The following is a 21,350-nucleotide window of genomic DNA, read 5'->3' as shown; positions in this document are numbered from 1 at the left end:
TGGTCCATGAGGGCGGGCACTGTGTTGTTCACTGCTGTATCCACAGAGCCTAGCCTGGTGCTTGGCAAAGTATTGATATATAATCGGTGCTCAATAAATGTGTCGGACTCACACATGAATGAGCAGAGACTAAAATCAGCCCAGTTCTCTACCTCCCCACTTCTACCACCTGATCACAGACCTCTGCTCCCCACCCCTGAGATCACGGGTTCTTAACCTGAGGTCCGTGGATCCCCTCCAGAATTACAGGCAGAATATAGTGTGTGTGAGAAGAAGTATCTTCCTGAGTAAAGAAATGTTAGATTTCTGCCCAGAAAAGCTTTTAAATAAACCCTGCTCTGAAAGGTAGGCATCTACCAGGCACTCAGTTGGACTCATCCAGCCTCCAGGGCTGCCAGATACCCTGTGGGTTTAAAAACAAAAAAACAGCTTCCACCCTTGTCTCTGAGAGGTGCATACAGGGCCCCGCCAGCCTGCAGGTTTTCTTCTGCCCCCTTAAGGTGCCAGGCTGTTAACCTGCCATCTTTCATATGCAAAAGTGATGTCAGGGGGCCTGTCTTCTGAGTGGCTGCTCTCTGGCTGGGTGGGTCTCACAGAGACTTGCACTCACTCTCAATCTCTCCCAGTCCCCCCACATGCCATTTAGGTGTGACAGGTGAAAGTTGGGGTCCTGAACCTGGGAATATTAAGCAGGCCTCATAATATCTGAACTCAGAACAGTGCCCTCTTTTTAAACATATTTTTCCTCACTGCAAATAAATATATGTATATGTATATACATATATATTTATCTCTATACGTACGTGCCTATTTACTTATTGGAGGAAATTTAGAATATATAAACAGGGACTTCTCTGGTGGTGCAGTGGTTAAGAATCCGCCTGCCAATGCAGGGGACATAGGTTCGATCCCTGGTCCGGGAAGATCCCACATGCCGTGGAGCAACTAAGCCTGTGCGCCACAACTACTGCACCTGCGCGCTAGAGCCTGCGAGCCACAACTACTGAGCCTGCGCACCACAACTACTGAAGCCCACGTGCCTAGAGCCCGTGCTTCTCAACAAGAGAAGCCTCTGCAATGAGAAGCCCGTGCATGGCAACAAAGAGTAGCCCCGCTCGCCTCAACTAGAGAAAGCCTGTGCACAGCAGTGAAGCCCTAACACAGCCAAAAATAAAAATAAAGAATATGTAAACAATGAAAAAAATCACTCTACTCTCACCCTCCTCCAAAGAACTATTGTTACTACTACCTGTCTTCTGTTCTTCCCATTTACCGTGTATGATGTTCATTAAACACTTCCTGTGTGCCCGGCGTCCGGTGTGCTGCACGCTTTCCAAGCACCACTTGAGTTAGCCTCTCGTCTTTCATCGGGGATTCTCCACCTTTTTATATACTTTCTTAATTTTTAAGGCCAAGGAGAGCAGACTGTTTTGTAACCTTGCCTTTCTCACTCCACACCATCGAAATTTCTTTCCCCATTATTAAATATTTATCTACAGAGTCATTACTAACGGCAGCATGATGACGTTTATTGCAGGCAGGTTCCAGGCTTCTCAGACTGGGGTGCATGTACCCCTGAGGGCAAAGCCACAGGATAAATGTAGAACATTTTCCTGAAGCATAAATTTGATTCCAAGCTTTGGGAGGAAATAAGAAAACATTATTTTAAGATCAAAACAAGCACAGATATGCCATAGAATAGAATAAAGAACACCCATGAATTTTCAAACAAAGCAGCAAAGTCCAGGATCATGTGACTTGCTGTTTTTTCCCCAAAGACCCATGTCCCCTCTGCTCTAAGGATGGGAGAAGCATCTAAGAAGCACTGTGTTCTCCCTCTTCTTACAGATAAGGAAACTGAGACCCAGGGGGGAGAAAGGATTGCCCAAAGTCCACAGTGTGTGTTACGAGCCAAGCCAGGTGGCCCCTGAGCTGTACCCCTCCTACCTGTCCGTATTTGCCGTCACACATCGACTACTTTTTCTGAAGGTGTGGGTGGAGAACTTGCCACTCGGGTAATCAACCCTCTGCTTATCAATAGTGGAAACTCTTGGCTTCCTACGTGATCCATCTCTTAGCAGCGGCTGGATCTGAGATATCTGCTCTTGTGGTTAGTAACTATAGCCTCCCTGGGCAAAGGTAGAGGCCCTTAGGCTCTACCAGCACTTAGATTTTTCACGTAATGCACTGTACGGTAAACACTCATCCACTGGTCTGTTTTACCCAGCTGACTTGAGCCTTTTGAAGGCAGGAGTTACGTGTTGTCATTATTATAATCTGATGTTTCTTGAGCAACTACTAGATGCCAGGTGCCAAGTTGGATGTTTCATCTATAGGATCTACCGTCTTCATCGCAGCTTTTCAAAGAATGTATTATTATCCTTGTTTATCACTTACCCATCATCATTCACTCATTTAGGAAATATTGATTGTAGACTTACATGCCAGGACTAGCGCTACATGTTGTGGACAGTCAGGATGAGCAAAACCAATACTGCTCTTGCCCTCGTGGAACTTACAGAGACTGGGGGAGATTATATTCAACAAATAATTTTGACAGACTGGAGTGAGTGTACTGTAGCTCAGAGCCTGTCCAAGTGCCTCACTTCAAACCCACCTCAACCACTTATTAGCATCTCTGCACCTCATCTTTCTCTTCTGTAAAATGAGGATAATAGTAGTGCCGACTTCATAGGGTACCATGAAGAGTGAATAGATGAACGTGCAGAGCACTCAAAGCAGGGCTGTGTGTTCGCCAGGAGTATTGTCGCTGCTGGTCGTATGAAGGAGAGATGTGGGTTGCTGAGTGTGTGTGGTAGGGGAGCCCCTCCTTTAGGAGGCAGCTGATTGAGTTCTACAAGATGATTAGGAGTCAACTTGGCAAAGTGTTTTGGGGACAGTTGAGGGGAGCAGGATGTTGGGGGAATGTTCCTGGCAGAGGGGACAGGATATGCAAAACATGGGGTGTGGGCTTACCCGAGGAACTGCCAAAGAGTGTGGCTGGACCACAGCAGGTAGGGAGCTATACAGGGTCAGGTCTGGGAAGGAGGAGCCTGGGAGAGAAATACAGGTACCCCCAGGATCACCGCATTGTTGATCCAGGCCATGCGAGATGCTCAGCAAATACTTGTCACGTAACCAAGCGAGCATGTAGACAACTATGTTGGCCTCACGTGGTCTTGGCTGTGGGTGTTCCATTGTCTCCCAACCAGAAAAGGAGTCCATTGTCCCATATATATACACAGCGATATGTGGACCGTCCCATCCCCACCATCAAGCCGTACACATCCGTCTTGCTGGTGCCTCTCTTCTTGGCAATAGATTGGACGGTGTGGGTTTAAATGGGGAGCTCCAACCTCTGGGGCTCACTGCGATGGTGCTGCTGGAATCTCCACACTCCACCAGGGCATCAGATCCAAGCCAGTGCTGTTCAGACTTGTTTAGTAGTGGAACCTTGTGTTGAAATCATCTTAGAGGAAACCCAGTATATGGAACGGTATTGAACAGCTCCCACGGCAGAGGCCCAGGCACAGGGACCCAGAGCACTTGGTCATAGCTGGTGCACCTGAGAAAACACCAGGGCTCCTTAAAGCACAGTTAGAAAAACCAGAGGACTTCCCTGGCAGTCCAGTGGTTAAGACTTCGCCTTCCAATGCAGGGGCCGCGGGTTCGATCCCTAGTCGGGAAGCAAGATCCCACATGCCTTGTGCCCAAAAAACCAAAACGTAAAACAGAAGCAATATTGTAAAAAAATTCAATGAAGATTTTTAAAATGGTCCACATCAAAAACAACAACTTTAAAAAAGAAAACCAAGGGAGGACCCCCAACCCCCATTTTCGAGGTGTGGAAATTGAGGTCCAGAAAGGAGGGGGTGACTTTCCCAAGGTCACACAACCAGGGATAGACCCAGAACTGGATCTTAGACGTTTGACATCAATTCTGCTGCACCGAGATTTTCCTCCACACCATCCTGACCACCCCCATCCCCCCTCAGTGTGGGGTCTTGAGGTGGGGAAGGGGCACGGGGCTGTGACCTTGTCAAGTGTCCAGCGTCTCCCCCCCGGCACACATACTGAGTCAGGGCGCAGAGCATGAGAGACGAAAACCCAGAGGGCAGGCATGGGTGGGCTGTTCAGGGTCACGGCCTGGTCATGCCGTACCTTTTTTTCCCTCTCTCTCTTAATTGAGTTTGAGGTGGTGGTTTTTCGTTTCCTTAAGGAATGGGAAAAGAATGAAGCTGTGTAAACACCACGATGTTAACTCCCTGAAAAACCTCCTGCCATTTTAACTCAGTTACTGGAGAAATCAAAGAGAAATAATTTGTCCACCCACACTTAGCTCTTTCTGACGAAGGTAGGTGAGTATTGCTTTGCTAATCGAGGGTGACTGCTGGAAGCGGAGCCAGGCTGACTGATCCCGGATTGAGAGGAAGCCACGGCAGCCCCAGAAGGAGCGGTCCGCCGGGGTCGGCAGGGCCTGGATCACCGGCCGCGTGTCCGCCTTCCGCAGGTGTCCCCCAGCCGGTAGGGATGCAGGCGCTGGACCAGGCCGAGGGGCCCACGGCCTTGCAGAGAGAGGTGCCACTGCCCCCGCCTCCTTCACCGCCTTCAGAGACAGCTCAGAAGCCGCCACCTCGAGACGCCAGGAGCCCCTCCCTCGCTGTCAGGAGCAGCCTGTGCCTGCTGGCTGCCTCCCAGTTCCTGGTAAGGACATCACAGGCCTTGCGGGGCCTGGAGGGAGGGCGGGTTGAGGGACGGCCTCCACTTCCTCCCCGAGATGGCCGCCTGGGGACACAGAAGGATGAGGGGCCTCCGTGGCGTCCCTCGTGACTCCAGCCCTCGGGCTGGTGTGAGGAGAAGGCTGGAGTTCTGAGCCATAAACACCTCACACCCTGACCTCAGAAGTAGGAACACAGGCCCACTCCCAACCCCCTGGCCCCGCAGGGGTTCTTCTGAGGACTTCCTGTCTCTGGAGGCATCTCTGGGAGACTCTCCTTGTTATGTGTACCTGGTGGGGTGGGAGGGTCCCCTCTGGGAAGGGCTTTCTCTTGGCCCCCTTGAGTCAGCTCTTCTCTAGGGAGAGGTCCCAGGCCCTTGCCCCAGCTGCGCAGTCTGGGCCTTGGGGGGCCAGGTTGAGGCTGAGGGGGAGCTCTCGAGGGCGGGGAGATGGGGGGATAGGGAGCGAGGAGCCCAGGCCCCGGGCTCAGCGTGCTGCCCCCGGCCGCCCCAGCTCGCCTGCGGGATGCTCTGGCTCAGCGGCTACGGCCCCATCTGGTCGCAAAACGCCACAGACCTCATCTCCTCCGTGCTCACGCTCCTGGAGCAGCTGGGACCCTCGGTGAGTACGCTCCAGGGAGCCCCAGGATGGGAGGGAATGCTCGGGGGCCTCCAGTCCCACCAGCCCCTGCCTAGGGCTTCTTTGAGTTCAGGAGATATTTACTGGCTCCTGAAGTGTTTCTCCCTGTCCCCCACCCAGACCGGGTCCAAAGTTTTCAGAGCGTTGATTTTATCCCTGTTGAAACACGAGAACTCTGCCCACCCCCCCATCACCCTGACCTGTTTGTCTGATGTTCTCCAGGCCTGGCTGGCTGTTGGGACCTGGGACGTCCCTAATCTGCTGCTAGTCTCTCTGTCCGTGGTCCTCGTCACCACCTTGGTAAGACTCCTCCTGAACCAGCTTCCGTGCTCCTCTTCCGTGACCCTGAGGCCCGATCCCCACCTTCTCCCATTTGACCTACAGACTACACCTTCTGGGTAGGGCTGAGGATGGGGTACCCGTCTCCTTCCACCAATGCGCCCAGCCTGGGGGGAGAGGTGCGGTCTTTCTCAAAATTGGTTTGCAGCGTTCTTGGCTGGGGAAAGGGGCTGAGGCAGGGAGAAGACTGGAGAAGGAACCCTACCCCCACCCCACGAAGAAGGCTTCAATCCACAAGAACCTGAGGGTTGGAGGTGGAGGGGGCTGGGAGGACATGACAGGGGTGGAGCCTCTCATCTAGGTGAGGGGTGGTGCAATGCAGACAGCTCCCAGGAGAGTAGGGCTGCTCCAGACACATGGAAGAGCAGGGGGCTCAACTCCATGGGCACCCCCTCACCCAGGGGGGCTGCCATGATGCCATATGCCCCGAACTAGGTGTGGCACCTCCTGAGAACTCCCGCAGAGCCACCCAGCCCGCTGCCCCCCGAGGACAGGCGCCAGTCGGTGAGCCGTCAGCCCTCTTTCACCTACTCTGAGTGGATGGAGGAGAAGGTCGAGGATGACTTCCTGGACCTGGACCCTGTCCCTGAGACACCTGTGTTTGACTGCGTGATGGACATCAAGCTTGAGGCCGACCCTGCCTCACTGACTGTCAAGGCCATGGGTCTGCAGGAGAGGTGGGTTCAGTGGAGAGGTGGGCTCTGTGGGCCCTGGAGCTCTCAGCTCCCGATCGGAAGGGCAGATGCCTGACTCTGCCTCCCAGTGCCCAGGGAAGAGCTGAGCTCATAAGCCCACCAGTGGAGACACATCCTCTTCAGGTCTGATTCACATAGATCAGGATGCCCCAAGGTGAATGCTAAGAAATGCTGTTACTACACACAAACACATGGGCATACACAAGTGTACATACGTGCATGCTCGCACATACACTTGTGGTTTGGATAGGTTTCTTTACTGCAGGACTTGTCAGGACCTTTAACGTGCTTGTAGTCATTGTAGACTGACTAAGGGGAGTGTGTGGCATTTCTCAAAGCCATCTGACCACAGAACCCTACTTTTTTTTTTTTTTTGGTTTGAACTCAATTTTTTTTTATTTTTTATTGGAGTATAGTTGCTTTACAATGTTGTTAGTTTCTGCTGTACAGTGAAGTGAATCAGCTATATGTATACATCTATCCCCTCCCTCTTGGACCTCCCTCCCACCCCCACCCCCATCCCACCCATCTTGGTCCTCACAGAGCACTGAGCTGAGCTCCCTGTGCTATACAGGTTCCCACTAGCTCTCTTTTATAGTGTCTCATAGTGTTCCACAGAGCACACGTTGGGAGGTGTCAGCACTCTCTTTTGGGGGCCTGGCTGGGTAAGCCAGATCACACCAAGGTTGAGATGCCCACATGATGTCATGGAAAGAGCACTGGACGAGGACTCGGAAAACCTAGCTTTTTGTTTCACCTCTGCCACCCCCTCACTGTGTGCTTGGGCCATTCTCGTCCCCGCTGTAGCACTCAGATCCCCTTTCCGTGTAACGAGGGCTTTCCCGTGCTGTGCCCTGAACACAGTAGGGTTTGTTGCGTCTGCTCATCCTCGCTGCCGCTGTGCTGCCCCTGGGACCCCATCTTTCCCAGGCCTCTCCTGGATTCTGCGTCCTTGCAGACTGCCGGTCCGGGGCTGGTATATAGAAGGTCGAGCCCTGCTTCTCTGCTCCAGGCAGGCACCCTCTCTGTGAGCTTCCTGGGGCCACAGGGCTGGGAACTACCTCCAGCAGTGGCAGAGGAGAGTGCTCAGGGCCCTTGCATTGAACCTTGGGAACCGGGCTGAGGCCACACTCGGCTACTCCACCACAGGCAGCCTAAGCCTCGGGGCTGAGCCGCACGCTCCCTGTGTCAGGGGAGATGTCACACCCACTCCTGTCTCTGGAGCCCACCTGGTTCCCACCCCCATCTCTCCCTCCCTCATCCTCCTGCTCCAAGGCCCCCAGCTGATGGCCGTCCCTGACCCTGATACTCACCCCTCCTTACCCGGTCCTTCCAGGAGGGGCTCCAACGTCTCCCTGACCCTGGACATGTGCACCCCGGGCTGCAATGAGGAGGGGTTCGGCTATCTCATGTCCCCACGCGAGGAGTCGGCCCGCGAGTACCTGCTCAGCGCCTCCCGTGTCCTCCAGGCTGAAGAGCTTCACGAGAAGGCCCTGGACCCCTTCCTGCTTCAGGCAGAATTCTTTGTGAGTCCCCTTGAGCCGGCTCCCCTGCAGGGGGCAGCCCATTCTGCACATGTTCATCCCCCCAGCAAGGCTTTGGAGCGGGGTACCCCAAACTCAGCATCTGATAGATGAACATCATTTCATTCTCACCTCTCCTACTGTCTTGTTTTCTCTCTGGGCCTCAGTTTCTCATCCGGAAAATGGGAGTAAAAATAACAGGGGTATTGCAAGGATTCAAGAGATGCGGAACGTGTGCAAAGCGCCCATGGGGTGATTGGTGTTTGTGGCATTCCCAAGTCTTTATCATCCAGGACTGTGCTCTGAAAGCCTGAGAAAGACTTAGAAAGCTTTCTCTTCTTTTTTTCTTCTTCGGCCACGCCGCGAGGCACCAGGTATTGAACCTGGGCCCCAGCAGTGAAAGCACTGACTCCTAACCACTGGACTGCCAGGGAATTCCTGAAAGCCTTCTCTTCTGACTCTCCCGTTTTCCCACCCTCCCCCTGCCCGACATCACCTAACATCGTTCGTCCTCCTTTGAAATCCGTCCAGTTCTGTGATTCAGGCTTAGGGGGGTCCTGATCGCCTCCCCTCTAGACTTAGGCAGCAGCCTCCAGCTGCCTCCTGTTGGACTTTGAGGGGCCCATAAATGACACCCCTGTTTTACCTGCCTGAGCACTCAACCAGGTAGGAGCCAAGACATGGAAAATCACAAAACCACCTTTATTTTTGCTGATAAAGGCTAGGTTTAACATGAGGAATAGGTATGTAGCAGTAGGGAACTTCCTAATACCAACCACCAGAGTGAACAAACTTTCCACCCACCCCGGGGCAGTGCTGGTACATCGCCGGCCTCACCTCATAGGGGAGCCCTATAATTCTTTCTTGGCAGGAGGGCCGGGAAAGAAGGAGGAAGGAAGGGGCTGGGGCCCAAAAGCCTGGTTCCTCAATCAAACACACTCATTGGGTAACTCGCCCACCTCTGTGGGTAGGAACGGGCAAGAGGCCATGAGCATTTGGGGAGAGTCCCTCTTGGGAGAAGCCAGAGGGATGGAGAACCCGTGTGCCTCCCTCACAGCTCCCCTCGCCCCAGGCCACCCTGCTCCCTACCTGGACCCGATGGCTTTCCCCTCTGAGAAGCCCTCCATCACCCTCTGACCTGTTGCTCCAGATTCTCTAGAATGTGGCACAGTCTGCCTTACCTGAGTTCAACGAGCCCCAGACTCCTTTTCCGGACTTATATCCCCATCCCTGCAGGGACTGTCCACTTCAAACTGGGCCCCGCACCACGCCCCCGCCCCGGTGCCTTCCCTGTCATCATCCCCCACCCTGGAGTCCCCTAGGAAGCCTTCCTCGACCACTCAGCCTCAGCTGCCATTCCCACAGCCACACCTCCCCTTCAGGAAAGGGCTTGCATCCCCTTGTCATCTCCGGTTCAGTAGATCATTGTCAGTTTTGCTCAGAGAGTAAGAAAGAGGGGATGCCCACACATCCACTCCATGGGCACTTCTGCACATGCTTTTTATTTTGATTCTCACAACCACCCTAGAAGGTAAGTATTATGATCCTCATCGTACAAAGCACATACTTAGTGTGTCCACAAACAGTGAACACTGTAAACCATGTGAAGTCAGGTGCTAAAGCGTGTGGACAGAGGGAAGGGGCGTGAAGAGAAGACAGACACTGAGGAGTCATCCCAGAGAACATAGGTCGGGGGGAGGAGGTGAACCTTAAAGGCTGGGAAGGATTTGGGGTGATGAAGAGGGGTGGGACCGGTGCTCCCCACAAGCTGGGTGCCGTGAGCTCAGACCTGGAGGCTAGCTGGATACTGACAAATTAGCCACAGGAAGAGATGGGCACAACTGGAGGGTGGGTCTCTTCAGAGCAGCTGGTGGTGAAGAAAGGCCAGATCGGAAAAGACCTCACGTTCCAGGCAGAGAAGTTCCAACTTGGAACTCTTGACATAGAGAGTGATTGAGAGATGCAAATACAACTCTGGGAGGCCCAGAAGGAGGCTCCTTTCCTGCTGGAGAATCAGGGAAGGCTTCTTGGAGGAGGTGGCTTTATGATGGACAGGAGGACATGAGAAGATGAGGATGGGGTGGATGTTACTACAGAGTCAGCAGCACTATCCAGGGTCCCGAGGTAGAGACACCCAGGGTAGGAACACGGGTCAGTAAAACCACTCAGTGTGGCTGCAGCACAGGGTGCAGAAGAAGGCAGTGATTTGCCAGGTCACTTTTTCTTCTGTTCTTCTTTTAGTGTCTACTATGTGCCAGGCTGGCCCCCAATAAACAATGGTGATAATAACATTTATTATGCACTCAGCGTGTGCCAGGTCTGTTCCAGATACTTTTTATGTGCACTAACTCATTTAATAGTCAGTGTTTGTTGAATGAATGCATGCACTTAAGTCAACCCACCTCTCCTCACACCCCCATGTCCTCCTCCTGCAGGAAATTCCCATGAACTTTGTGGATCCGAAAGAGTATAACATACCTGGGCTGGTGCGGAAGAACCGGTACAAAACCATCCTTCCCAGTGAGTACTCACTGCCCCAGGGGGTGGGGGAAGGCTCCCCCTCACCTGGGTGCCACTTCACCCTGAGGAAGGCCTTAACCCCAGAGTGGGCCTCCACAGTCACAAGGAGAGGGGACGGAGGGTGCAGGTACCCAGTGAAGGGAAACACCTCCTTTAGAGGGTAGAGGGCTCCTTGTTCCTTCACACAGCACCTTCCAGACCCTTGCCCTGTGGAAGCCCAGAGAGAAAGAGGAACAATAACAGCAGCTCCTAGACAGTTCGTGGTGGCTGAAAAGTCTTATTACATCCTTGGTCTCTTCAGAATGGGCAGATTTTAAAGAGAGGACAGTAAGGCTCAGAGGGGATAAGTGGCTCATCCAGTGTCACACAGCTAAGACATACAGAACTGAGTTTCAAACTGGGCCTGTGACCCCAGAATTGGGCTCTTTTGTCTACCTTGAGTTCAGTTTGGCCAGACTGTGAGTCCTCTAACAGGCAGAGCCACCCCATAAGGGAATGAGCTGCCTGTCCGGTAGTAAGCTCCCCATCAGTCAGGGTATTCAAGCTAGACTGCATGAGCAGTCCCCCGGAAGGTCTGATAGGGATTTTCCCCCTTTGAAGGCAGTTAAACCAGGCGACCTGATATTCCTCTTTTAGCCCTGGAGTGTCATTTTCAGGTAACTTTCATCAAGCCCCTATCTGCCTGTCACCCCTGCCAAGTTCTGGCCCCAGGCCCCAGGGCTAGCATAGAGGGTGATATATTGAAAGCAAATCCACAAACCTACTCCACTCAGTTTATGGAGTAACGAGGCTTTAAAAAAGCAGTTTTGCCATTAGCAACTCCAACAACATGTAAGATGTCATGACTTATTTTTAACTTTTAAAATATCGACTTGTGGTTGCTATGGTTACACAGTGTCTAGGTAGTTCCGGTTAAACAAAGCACCATGTAAGGCCAGGATGCAATATTCAGGGCTGCTCACCTCTTCCCTCCTCTTGCCGCCCTCCACCCACCCAGCCCAACCTGGAGGGAGGTGTTCGGGTACCCCACAATCTAGGGCTTTGCTGGCCACTCAGAGTAGCCACTGGGGGAATATGGGAGCCAGGCCATCACTCCATTTGGTCCCCACTGGATTCCTGAGAAGACTCCAGCCTCCAGCCATGCCCTGAGCCTCCAGGTCCCCGAGCCCAACAGAGACCTTCTCTGTGGCCAACAAGAATTGACCCTGTGCCTTCAGAGACCAGGCTAGGGTATATGGCAAAGCCCCCCTCTCAGATCCGGGACACCCAAAGGTTTGCTTTCTCATTCATTCTACACCATGCCCAGGGCCTGAGAATTCAGACATGAATGAGACACAGACTCTGTGCACAGGGAGCTCGCAGTCTAGTGAGAGAGAGATCCATGGACAGTTCCAGTACAGAGTGACCCAGCAGGCAGCATTGAGGACAAGATACAGGGGAGCTGCACCTATATGAATGAATGAATGAATGAATATCCCTCAAATCTAGCTCCCCCTCTCCAACTTCACTGCCAAATTACTTTTATGGGGTGAGGGCTTCCATGTTGCCCAGTGATTTTGGGGGGTCAGACTTGCATGTTGCGCAATTCCAGGGGTGCAATTTACATGGACTGCGTTGACATAGTGCCCCCTGGAGTTGTGCAGGGCTAGGGCAGCCCTCTGACCCTGACACTTCCTATATGGACCATTACAGTAATCTAACTAGTCTCCGGAGTCCCACATTCTCTCCTTCTGTCCACCTTCTACCATTGTCACCAAAATGACGCAAAACAGAAAACTAATCATGTCATTCTCCTCTTTAAACACTGTCACTGTTACCCCGTAATCCTCGGGTTGAGGTCCAGCCTTATGAGCATGGTTTATTGGACCCTTTGTCAGCTGGTTCCTCTCCAGCCTCATCTCTCCCCAACTCCCACCTGGCCCTGTACACTTGAATTGGACAGAGTGGTGCTCCCTACTCCGCTTTCTACTGGTCCTTCAAACCCAACCCAGGGGCCCCCTCTTCCATCTGAGCCAAGTCAAGTCCCCTCTGTTCCCTCGTCCCCAGTGCTCACAGGCCATACACTGCTCGACCACCTGCCCAGCAGTAGGGGACAGGGACCGGGCCTGGCTGATCTAGGAGCCCCCGTGCTCAGGCACAGTGTCAGGCTCAGAGTCCACGCTCGGTAGGGTCAATAGAACCATCACCATTCTCACGGTGGTTCTTTAATATCAAAGGCCCTGGTGTCTGGCCAGGGGGTCTAGTGCCCACTTCTGAGTCCTAATGTGGGCAGGCACCACCAGGAGAAGGGAGGTGGCCCACACAGTGCTGCCCCTCCTCTCTCCCGCTGGTCACCCCAAGCCTCCTTCCATTTACCCTCGCTCTTCCCCATACCTGACGCCCCTCCACTCCCTCCTCCACAGGAGCTGCCCTGTCCCCACCTCCCCCACCATCACCTGCCCAAACCTCAAGCACTGGGGCCAGGGCATGAAAGGGCCAGAGAGGGGAGGCTTTGTGGGTGTCATGTCCCATTTCATCTACCGGGTTTGGGATCCTTCTTTTTTTTTTTTTTTTTTAACGTCTTTATTGGAGTATAATTGCTTTACAATGGTGTGTTAGTTTCTGCTGTATAACAAAGTGAATCAGTTATACATATGCATATGTTCCCATATCTCTTCCCTCTTGCGTCTCCCTCCCTCCCACCCTCCCTATCCCACCCCTCTAGGTGGTCACAAAGCACCGAGCTGATCTCCCTGTGCTATGCGGCTGCTTCCCACTAGCTAGCTGTTTTACATTTGGTAGTGTATATATGTCCATGCCACTCTCTCACTTCGTGGGATCCTTCTTTTAACCTGTTAGCTTGTAGTGGAACTGGTAATGATGGTAGTAATAACAGCAGTCACGTGCCCTATAGTGTTCACCATATGCTGGGCCGAGTTACGGGTCTGAGGACCCATTAACATCTACTCTTGAACGTTTACAAGATGAGTGAGGTTGTGATGGAAGGAATGTCCCTAGTTTACAGAGAAGGCACAGGGAGACTAAGTAAATGGCCTACACTGACACTGCCAGGACTTGAACCCAGCCTTACTGGTCAGTGGTGTAGGCTCCTCACATGCTCCTCACACAGAAGAGACCTTGGGGCCCAGAGAAGGGAGAAGACAGCCAATTGGTGACAAAGCCAGACCGGAGCCCCGGGCCCCGGGCCCCAGGCCCCAGCTTCCTGCCCACCCCGCAATCTGCTGGCTCAAGCCCAGCTTCTGCAGGCTCACAGAGCAGACTAGTCAATACAGGGAGGCTGTAGCTGGAACAAACAAACCCAGGAAGAAGGGCAGGACGTCGTGAGAATCTGCTGCTGTGGGATTTGACATGTGAATAGATGGGGGTAGGGGGGAACCCTTGTGCACGTGTGTGCCATCTCATCTCAGACGTGGAAGACTTTACTCCTTTCATGGTAATATTCTCCCTCAGCGTCCTACCCAAATCTTAGCTATAAAGTGCTTTACAGTTTAACATTGCACTTTCCCATCTGTTTTCTTATTTATCTTCCCAACAATCCTAGGAAGTAGGCATCTTTGCCCCCATATTACAGATCAGAAAACTGAGGCTTAGAAAGGCCATGTGCTTTACAAGCTTACACGGCACGTTGGGGACAGTGTATACTCGAACTCAGCCCTGCTGTCCAGGATTCATCCTCTAGGGAATTCCTTACTGATTTAGCTTTCTCCTCCCCAGAACATGAGGCACAGTGAGGACAGGGAAGCTTAAGGGACACATGGCAAGGGGCGGCATGGATCCTACAGAGGGAGAGACCTAAGGCCTCTCTCTGTACTGTCCTCTTCAGCCTGGGCCTCACCTGCCTGACTGGGCCACAGGGGTGGGTCAGTGTTTTGCTTCTGGGCAAGGGAAGAAGGAACTTCAAGTTCCAGAAGAAATGTGGGTGCCCTGAAATGGCGCAAAGTGGGCTCTGCACCAGGGGGACTGCATATGTTAAATCCCAGCCTCACCTATCTCCCTCACCCCAGACCCTCACAGCAGAGTGTGTCTGACCTCACCAGACCCTGACGACCCTCTGAGTTCCTACATCAACGCCAACTACATCCGGGTATGTAGCCCCATCCCGATGGCCTCTCCCTGAAAGGGAGGCCCGAGTCAATGGGATCCGTCCTCTAGGCTTGTCCCTAAGCCCATGTGGCTCCTGCCAGCCCCCCGGAAGAGCCTGAGTGTGGGGACTGGGCCCCAGGAGCACGGCCTCTGACCCTGATGGCCTGGCCTTGGCTGGCCGCAGGGCTACGGTGGGGAAGAGAAGGTGTATATCGCCACTCAGGGACCCATCGTCAGCACAGTTGGCGACTTCTGGCGCATGGTGTGGCAGGAGCACACGCCCATCATTGTCATGATCACCAACATCGAGGAGATGAACGAGGTAGGCACCCCTGTACCTTACCAGGTGTCTGCCGCTTTGTGCCCTGAGCTAAGCGTCTCGTTTCCGTATTAATCCTTACAGCAGTTTTGTGAGGTTGGTATGTTCACCTCACTGCCTGCCAGGGGGAGGAAATGTGAGGCTCAGCGAAGTTAAGTCAGTTGCTCAGAGCCACACAGAGAGTCAGAGGCAGAGCCTGGAGCTGTGGCCTCTCCACCTCCAGGGCTCAGGATCTTAAACACGATGCTCTGCTGCTGCTCAGCCTGCCAGGGCTGATGCTGGCCACTTCTGTACTCATCACGGCCCATTTAATGGAACTCCCATAAAAGTCCTTCAAAATGGGTATTATTTCCATGTTCCAGATGAGGAAACTCAGGCTCAGAAAAGGGAAGTAACTTACAGGTTAGGAAGTTGAGATTTGAACTCTCTAACTGCAAACCTACTGCCCTGTTACCTCTCTTCCCGCTGGCCTGGGAGGGGTATTGGGGAGAGTATGGCTGGGGTGCTGGGGGTATCACAGCCTGATCTGGGCCCCTGCAGAAGTGCACCGAGTATTGGCCGGAGGAGCAGGTGGTGTACGACGGCGTGGAGATCACTGTGCAGAAAGTCATCCACACTGAGGATTACCGGCTCCGACTCATTGCTCTCAGGGTGAGGCCTGGGGTTGGACTGGGCTGGGCAGATGGGGGACTCCACAGCCAACAGGGTCCCAGAGGCCATGCTAGCTGAAATTAAGGCGTGTGTCACTCCCAGGATTTACTGATAAGCAGGGACGAGGGAGAGTGTGGTGAATAGACTTGGAGGCCAGAAGAAGGACCAGACCCTCAGTGCATTTCATATCATTAGGTTCTCTCCATCCACACTGTCATTCATAATGTCTTCCAGCTCTGCTTCAAGTGTACCCAAGGCCAGGACTGTCTGGAAAAGGGGGCTTCAGCAGCTTCCAGCACTGTCCTTATAACTGAGCTTTGAGATCCTGCCTGGAAACGTCCCTTTACCTGAGCTTCCAGCCTGTAGTATGACACCGTCCACCAGAGGGCAGGCACTCCTTGCTGCATTTGGGCTGCACAGGGAGGTTGTGGTTGCACAGAAAAAGGAAAAAAGCAAAAAACAAAAGAGAGAGAAGAAGACACACGAAATACGAGCAATTACAGAACAGCCCAAAAGAGTGGGGGGAGGCATCCCCCCACCCTGAGGCTGAGCCTCTTCCAGGCTCAGCATTAGAGGAGATTGTTCCTTTGGAGTCAGGAGAATCAGTGCGTTCTGTTTTTGAGAAATCTTATGACCCATGTTTGGGGAAAGTGGTGCCACTGTAATAACCCAAAGTCTGGAAGATGAGCTTAGATGCCAGTAAGCTGACATCCTATCCAGAAACAGCCTAGGAGGTCCACTGATGCTGGCAGCCACAGGGTCTGGATAGGATGTCAAGGGCCTGAGACTTGTTCCTCTGAGCTGCCCCCTCCCACTGGAGAAGGTGAAAGAGGGGGTGTCAAGGAGAGCTCAGCCCCTGGAGGACTGGTGCCAACTAAGCATCTCCAAGATACAGGCTTGCTTGCGGGCGGAAAGGGCCAGGAGGTAGAGGGCAGAGGCCGTGGTAGCTGCCACAGCCAGGTAACACAAGGGTGCAAGGAACCAGCTTCCTTTTTCCCCCCGAAAGATATGCTGGGGCTGTCTCATCTTCTCAGTGCTGCAGGACTGGTTAGGGAAGAATTGGGACAACTTGGGGCTTGGGGGTATTTACTTCTGTCCATAAACCTTTACAAGCACCTGCTCTGAGCCTGGTTCTGGGTTGGGTACTGGGAACACAGAGCTGTCCAAAGCCTGGACTCTCTCCTCAAGGACCACCTATAAAATGGTAAGTACTGACATAGAAATAGGTAAGAGCACAGAAGAAGGACCCTTTGTCAGCTAGGGTGCTTAGGGAGGGCTTCCTGGAAATGGTGGTGCTGAATGGGGTTCTGAAGGATGAGTAAGAGTTGGCTAGGAAGCAAAGAAGTGGAGAGAGCATTCCAGGCAGAGAGAAAGTAAAAGTAAGGGCGTGGAAGATAGAATAGCTCTATGCGTGTATACGTGGAGGAGGTGGGGGAAGCAGAGGTTTGATCTGCAAACCATTTGGAGTGCAAGAGAATCAAGTGCAAGTTCACAGGAGCAGGAGTTGGGCCTGGAGGGTAGATACTGAACCATGTGTCTTATTTGCCTGGCTGAAGACCGGGGACGGTGGGTTTGATTCTAAGAGCGATGACAGCCATCAAAGGGTTCTGAGCAGCAGAGCAGCCTGTGCTGTAGACAGACCGTTTTGACCACTGTGGAGCTGAGGCTGTCAGGGAGGAGACGGGAGGGTCTCACACAGTCGAGAGATGATAAAGACCAAAGTGGAGGCGGTGGTGGTGGAGAGGATAGCACGGAGCGGGGAACACTTGCTGGGGTTGGAGGTGGGCAGGGAAGTATACTGAGGCAAGAGGAAGGGTCCCAGGGCTCTTGGGGGGTGACTGGGCTGTTAAGGGGTGACCAGGAGACAGGAGTGAATTGGAGAAGGGACTTTTCACCTCTCTTGGATGATCTTGGAGTTGCTGGGGCAGAACCCACGTGAAGACCAGTGCTGACGCTGCTGACCAGCCCCTGCTGCCCACCTGGCTTCGGGTCTCTGTCTGGTGCCACTGGGTGATGTGGTATAGCTGGCAGAGGCCCGAGGCCCCACTCCCTGTGGCCTCCCTCCTGTGTGTTTCCTCCTTCCCTCCATCTCCATCTCTGGGCTGATCTGTGGGCTCAAAGAGTTCACGTGTATCTGGGGTGGGCCTCTGTGTCCTGGACAGAGTGGCACAGAAGAGCGAGGCCTGAAGCATTACTGGTTCACATCCTGGCCTGACCAGAAGACCCCAGACCGGGCCCCCCCACTCCTGCACCTGGTGCAGGAGGTGGAGGAGGCAGCCCAGCAGGAGGGGCCCCGCTGCGCCCCCATCGTCGTCCACTGCAGGTGGGTCCTCCCAGACACCCACAAGGGCAGGGCAACTTCCCCCAGCCCTAGGCTGCCCTGCCCCTCACCCACCCACGCCCTCGGCCCTCAGTGCAGGGATTGGGAGGACGGGCTGCTTCATCGCCACTAGCATCTGCTGCCAGCAGCTGCGGCACCAGGGCGTGGTGGACATCCTGAAGACCACGTGCCAGCTCCGTCAGGACAGGTCAGCCCATGGGCAGGGTCTGAGCACGTGGGGAGCTAGAGCCCTGGGGGCAGCAGAGAGAGACTGACGTGTGCATAGGGTGAGGGTTAGGGGGACACACTCCGTGGGGACTGACCAGCAGACAGGAAGTAGGGAGGACAGATGGGTGAAGGAACCGGATCCAGGCAGTTGGTGGCTGAAGAGGGGAGAGAAACAGAGCTGGTGGACAGAGGGGCAGGGGCTGAGTGGGGGGGGACATGTCACCTGTGTCCCTGCTGTCTGTGCCAGAGCTGGGAGGGACAGGAAGGGGCAGGGGGAGTGGCTGGCCAGGGTTGGCTTCTCTAAGCTGCACAGAGTCCCTGATGTACCTCAGATGACTGGCACTCTGTGGATCTGGGGGCAGGTCCCTCCATGACCCCGTCCCCACTGTGCGTCTGCCGGGCAGGGGCGGCATGATCCAGACGTGTGAGCAGTACCAGTTCGTGCACCACGTCATGAGCCTCTACGAGAAGCAGCTGTCCTGCCAGTCCCCCGAGTGACCACACTCCTCCCCGAGGTCCTCTGGGTACCACCCAGCCTGAGTCTGGGCCCTCATCCCGGCCACACCCAGGGCCCTGCCTCGGGTCCAGCCTGCCCCCTGTCCCTCCTGCTTCCTTCTCCTCAGTCTGCTCCCCAGCCTGGGCCTGGCCCCTGCCTCCCCCCACAACGTAGCTCTTCCTACTGTACATATTGGGGAGTGGGGGAGGGTGGGGGAGGGGTGTGCCAGGCCAGGCCTGGGGCCCCAGGGCCTGACCCACGCTGCGCGACCTGGGGCCTCGGTTTTTAATGATGGTTCCATTGCTACTTGATCCAAAACATTTCCGTGCCGCACTCTACGTGTCCTGCTGCAGCGTGTTCTGTCTGTCCATCCATCTCTGCTGTCTGTACCGGACACTGTGTCTCCTCAGCCCGGGAGAAGGGTAATGAGCTCCAGCCCCCAAGTGGCCCTGGCAGAGGTGCCTGCCCCCGGCCCCCAGCCCCACTTCTCCCAACAGGCAGATTGCACTTTGCCCCTAGTTACTAGGACCAGGATAAGGACGGGGGGCCTGAGGACCTGGAGGTCAGGCACAGGGAGCTCCTGAGGGGGTGGCAGAAAGATCTCAGCTGGGGGAGAGGTCTCTGGGTGGTGGTGGTGGGAGGAATATCGCAGCCAGGGTGGCCTCTGGGTGTCAGATGCCCGCAGGAGGCAGTGAGCAACCCGCGAGGCATCAGGGAGGAAGGGGACAGATGGGGACAGTGAACCTAGAGGACCTGGGCCACGATGGGAGAGGGGGAGCTCCGAGGGTGGGGTGGGGACTCGGCCCCAGATATGTGTGAAACATTTTTCGGTGTCACTGTGGGAAATCCCTCCCAGAAGTCTCACCACGTGTAGCTCTGCGTGTGTCCCATGTCCATGCGTGTGTTGAGAGCCCGTCAGCAGGGCATGCATGACTCTTTGGCAACATGTGTTATCTTGGAGCCACGTGTTTTTATTGCTGACTTTAAGTACTTATTCCACGGCAGACAGAGACATTTGGTGTCTTTTTATAATTTGCTCATGGTCATTGAATAGAGCAATAAATGGAGCATTTTGAGCAAAACTGGGTCTGTGTGATTGCCTCTCCCCTCCACTCCCTGTATCCCCGTCTTTGTATACACACACACACACACACACACACACACACCCTGGCCCTCGAGATCCCTAGCAACACACACACACACACACACACACACACGCACGCACACCCTGGCCCTCGAGATCCCTAGCAACACACACACACACACACACACACACACACACACACACACACACACACACCCTGGCCCTCAAGATCCGTGGGACCCCCTTGTGGATGCTGGGAGTGTGGCTTGAATCCAGATTTGAAAAGCCAAAGTCCATCGAGCAGGATCCTCACACACCCCCACCGTCTCACCCAGCCAGGAGCCAGGAGCCATGGGGAGCCACAGGGACAGGTGTTGGAGGTTTCCAGAGAAGGAAAAGTGTCTGGCAGGCCACCAGCTTCGACAGATGGGCCAGAGAGGCCAAGGCTGGAGCAGGGAGACCTTCAGCTCACTCAGGCCCCTCCCTGTTGGCCAGCCCACTTATCCTTTGTTAGCCCTGCAGGTCCCAAGAGCAGCTGCAAGCCAGCAATTTCCCCTGTAAGGCCTGGGCTGAGAGGAAGCCCCACCCAAGGAGCCTGGGGAATCTGCCCCTAGGCAAAGACGCTGTGCCTCCTAGATGTTCCTGCTCTATTCTTATCCCAGCCCCCAGGGATGCAGCAAAAGTAGTTGTCATGCCCTTGATGACAGGTGTGGGTCAACCCAGGGCAGGAGGGAGTCCAGGGCAGGGCTGCTAACCAGCAGGTCCTTACAAGGTAGCCTTGAGTGGGCTGGTCGAGGGTATACTACAGACAATGAGGAAAGAACAGGGAGTGCTTGGGCAGCTGGGACGGAGGGCCCAGAGTAGGGGGGCCTGCTCTCCAGCCACCCTGCAACAAGAGGGTGGGCTCTTCTACCCTTCTGCCCAGAATAGGGGGGTTGGGCGGTAGAAACGGGAGCGGGGAAAAGAGCTAAAAATTCCCCCTCTTCTCCTGGGGTGGCCCTGTGAGGCCACTCAGCCTCTGCAGGCACCACGTGTAGAGCACAACACGAACGGTGCCCCCTGGATTTGTGCAAAATGACAGACCTGCCAGACTCTCCCTAACTCACCCCCTCCTGGTCCCTGGAAAACAAAGACCTGTCGCTTTGTTCCCCAAGCCCTGTTGGCCACACACACACACACACACACACACACACACACACACACACACACACACTGCCATTCAGCTCAGAAGGTCCCACCCGGCAGCAGTAAGAACAAAAAGCTCTGCACAAGGGAACAGAAAAGGTACCCCGGGACCACCCCCCTCAGCCACCTGCCTGCCCCATGCCCCACGTTTCCTCCAGCCCTGGCCTCAGTCCCCCCACCCCCCAAAGCAGTGTGCCAGCTCGCTGGGACAGCTGCAGAGCCTGAGTAAGGGATCGCCCCCAGGGGGCCAGATACTTAAGGAACCAGTGACTCCTGGTGGCCCCATTGCTGGGGCAAAGGAAGAAGGAGACTGGTCAGTCTACAGCCCAGGCACCAGCTGCACCTCCAAAGCTGCGGTGGACACAGCATTCGAGGGTTACAAGGGATTGGTGAACGAAGGTAAGGCTTGCATCTTCCCTCAGGGAAGCTTCCCTCAGGGAAGCTAACTTCTGAGCCCAGAGGGGGACAGCAGGAGCTGGGACAGGGGAGTGGTCTCAGAACCCGGAGGGAGAAGCAGGCCAGGCAGAGAGATATCATGGGATGAGGGGGTT

General features: G+C 54.4%; 1 protein-coding gene across 2 annotated transcripts in view; it reads left to right on the top strand.

The window, feature by feature from the left end:
• PTPN5 (protein tyrosine phosphatase non-receptor type 5) overlaps window positions 1-18,532 on the top strand; it is a gene marked incomplete at both ends in the record, with an annotated part of 31,692 nt that extends 13,160 nt beyond the window's left edge. Inside the window, 13 exons of one of the 2 annotated variants that reach the window (XM_082844685.1) lie at window positions 4,340-4,354; window positions 4,511-4,704; window positions 5,231-5,338; window positions 5,579-5,656; window positions 6,131-6,372; window positions 7,727-7,916; window positions 10,349-10,433; window positions 14,438-14,517; window positions 14,701-14,838; window positions 15,376-15,486; window positions 17,649-17,809; window positions 17,901-18,014; window positions 18,439-18,532. In XM_082844685.1, coding sequence (XP_082700811.1) covers window positions 4,340-4,354; window positions 4,511-4,704; window positions 5,231-5,338; window positions 5,579-5,656; window positions 6,131-6,372; window positions 7,727-7,916; window positions 10,349-10,433; window positions 14,438-14,517; window positions 14,701-14,838; window positions 15,376-15,486; window positions 17,649-17,809; window positions 17,901-18,014; window positions 18,439-18,532 — 1,610 coding nt within the window. The remainder of the gene's footprint in view (window positions 1-4,339; window positions 4,355-4,510; window positions 4,705-5,230; window positions 5,339-5,578; window positions 5,657-6,130; window positions 6,373-7,726; window positions 7,917-10,348; window positions 10,434-14,437; window positions 14,518-14,700; window positions 14,839-15,375; window positions 15,487-17,648; window positions 17,810-17,900; window positions 18,015-18,438) is intronic. The other variant, XM_082844684.1, reaches the window with a different exon arrangement.
• Between the last annotated feature and the right edge of the window lie 2,818 nt (window positions 18,533-21,350).

Source organism: Leucopleurus acutus (genome assembly GCF_964270905.1).
Source record: "Leucopleurus acutus genome assembly, chromosome: 8".
Lineage (NCBI taxonomy): Eukaryota > Metazoa > Chordata > Mammalia > Artiodactyla > Delphinidae > Leucopleurus > Leucopleurus acutus.
This window is presented reverse-complemented; position numbering and strand designations above follow the sequence as displayed.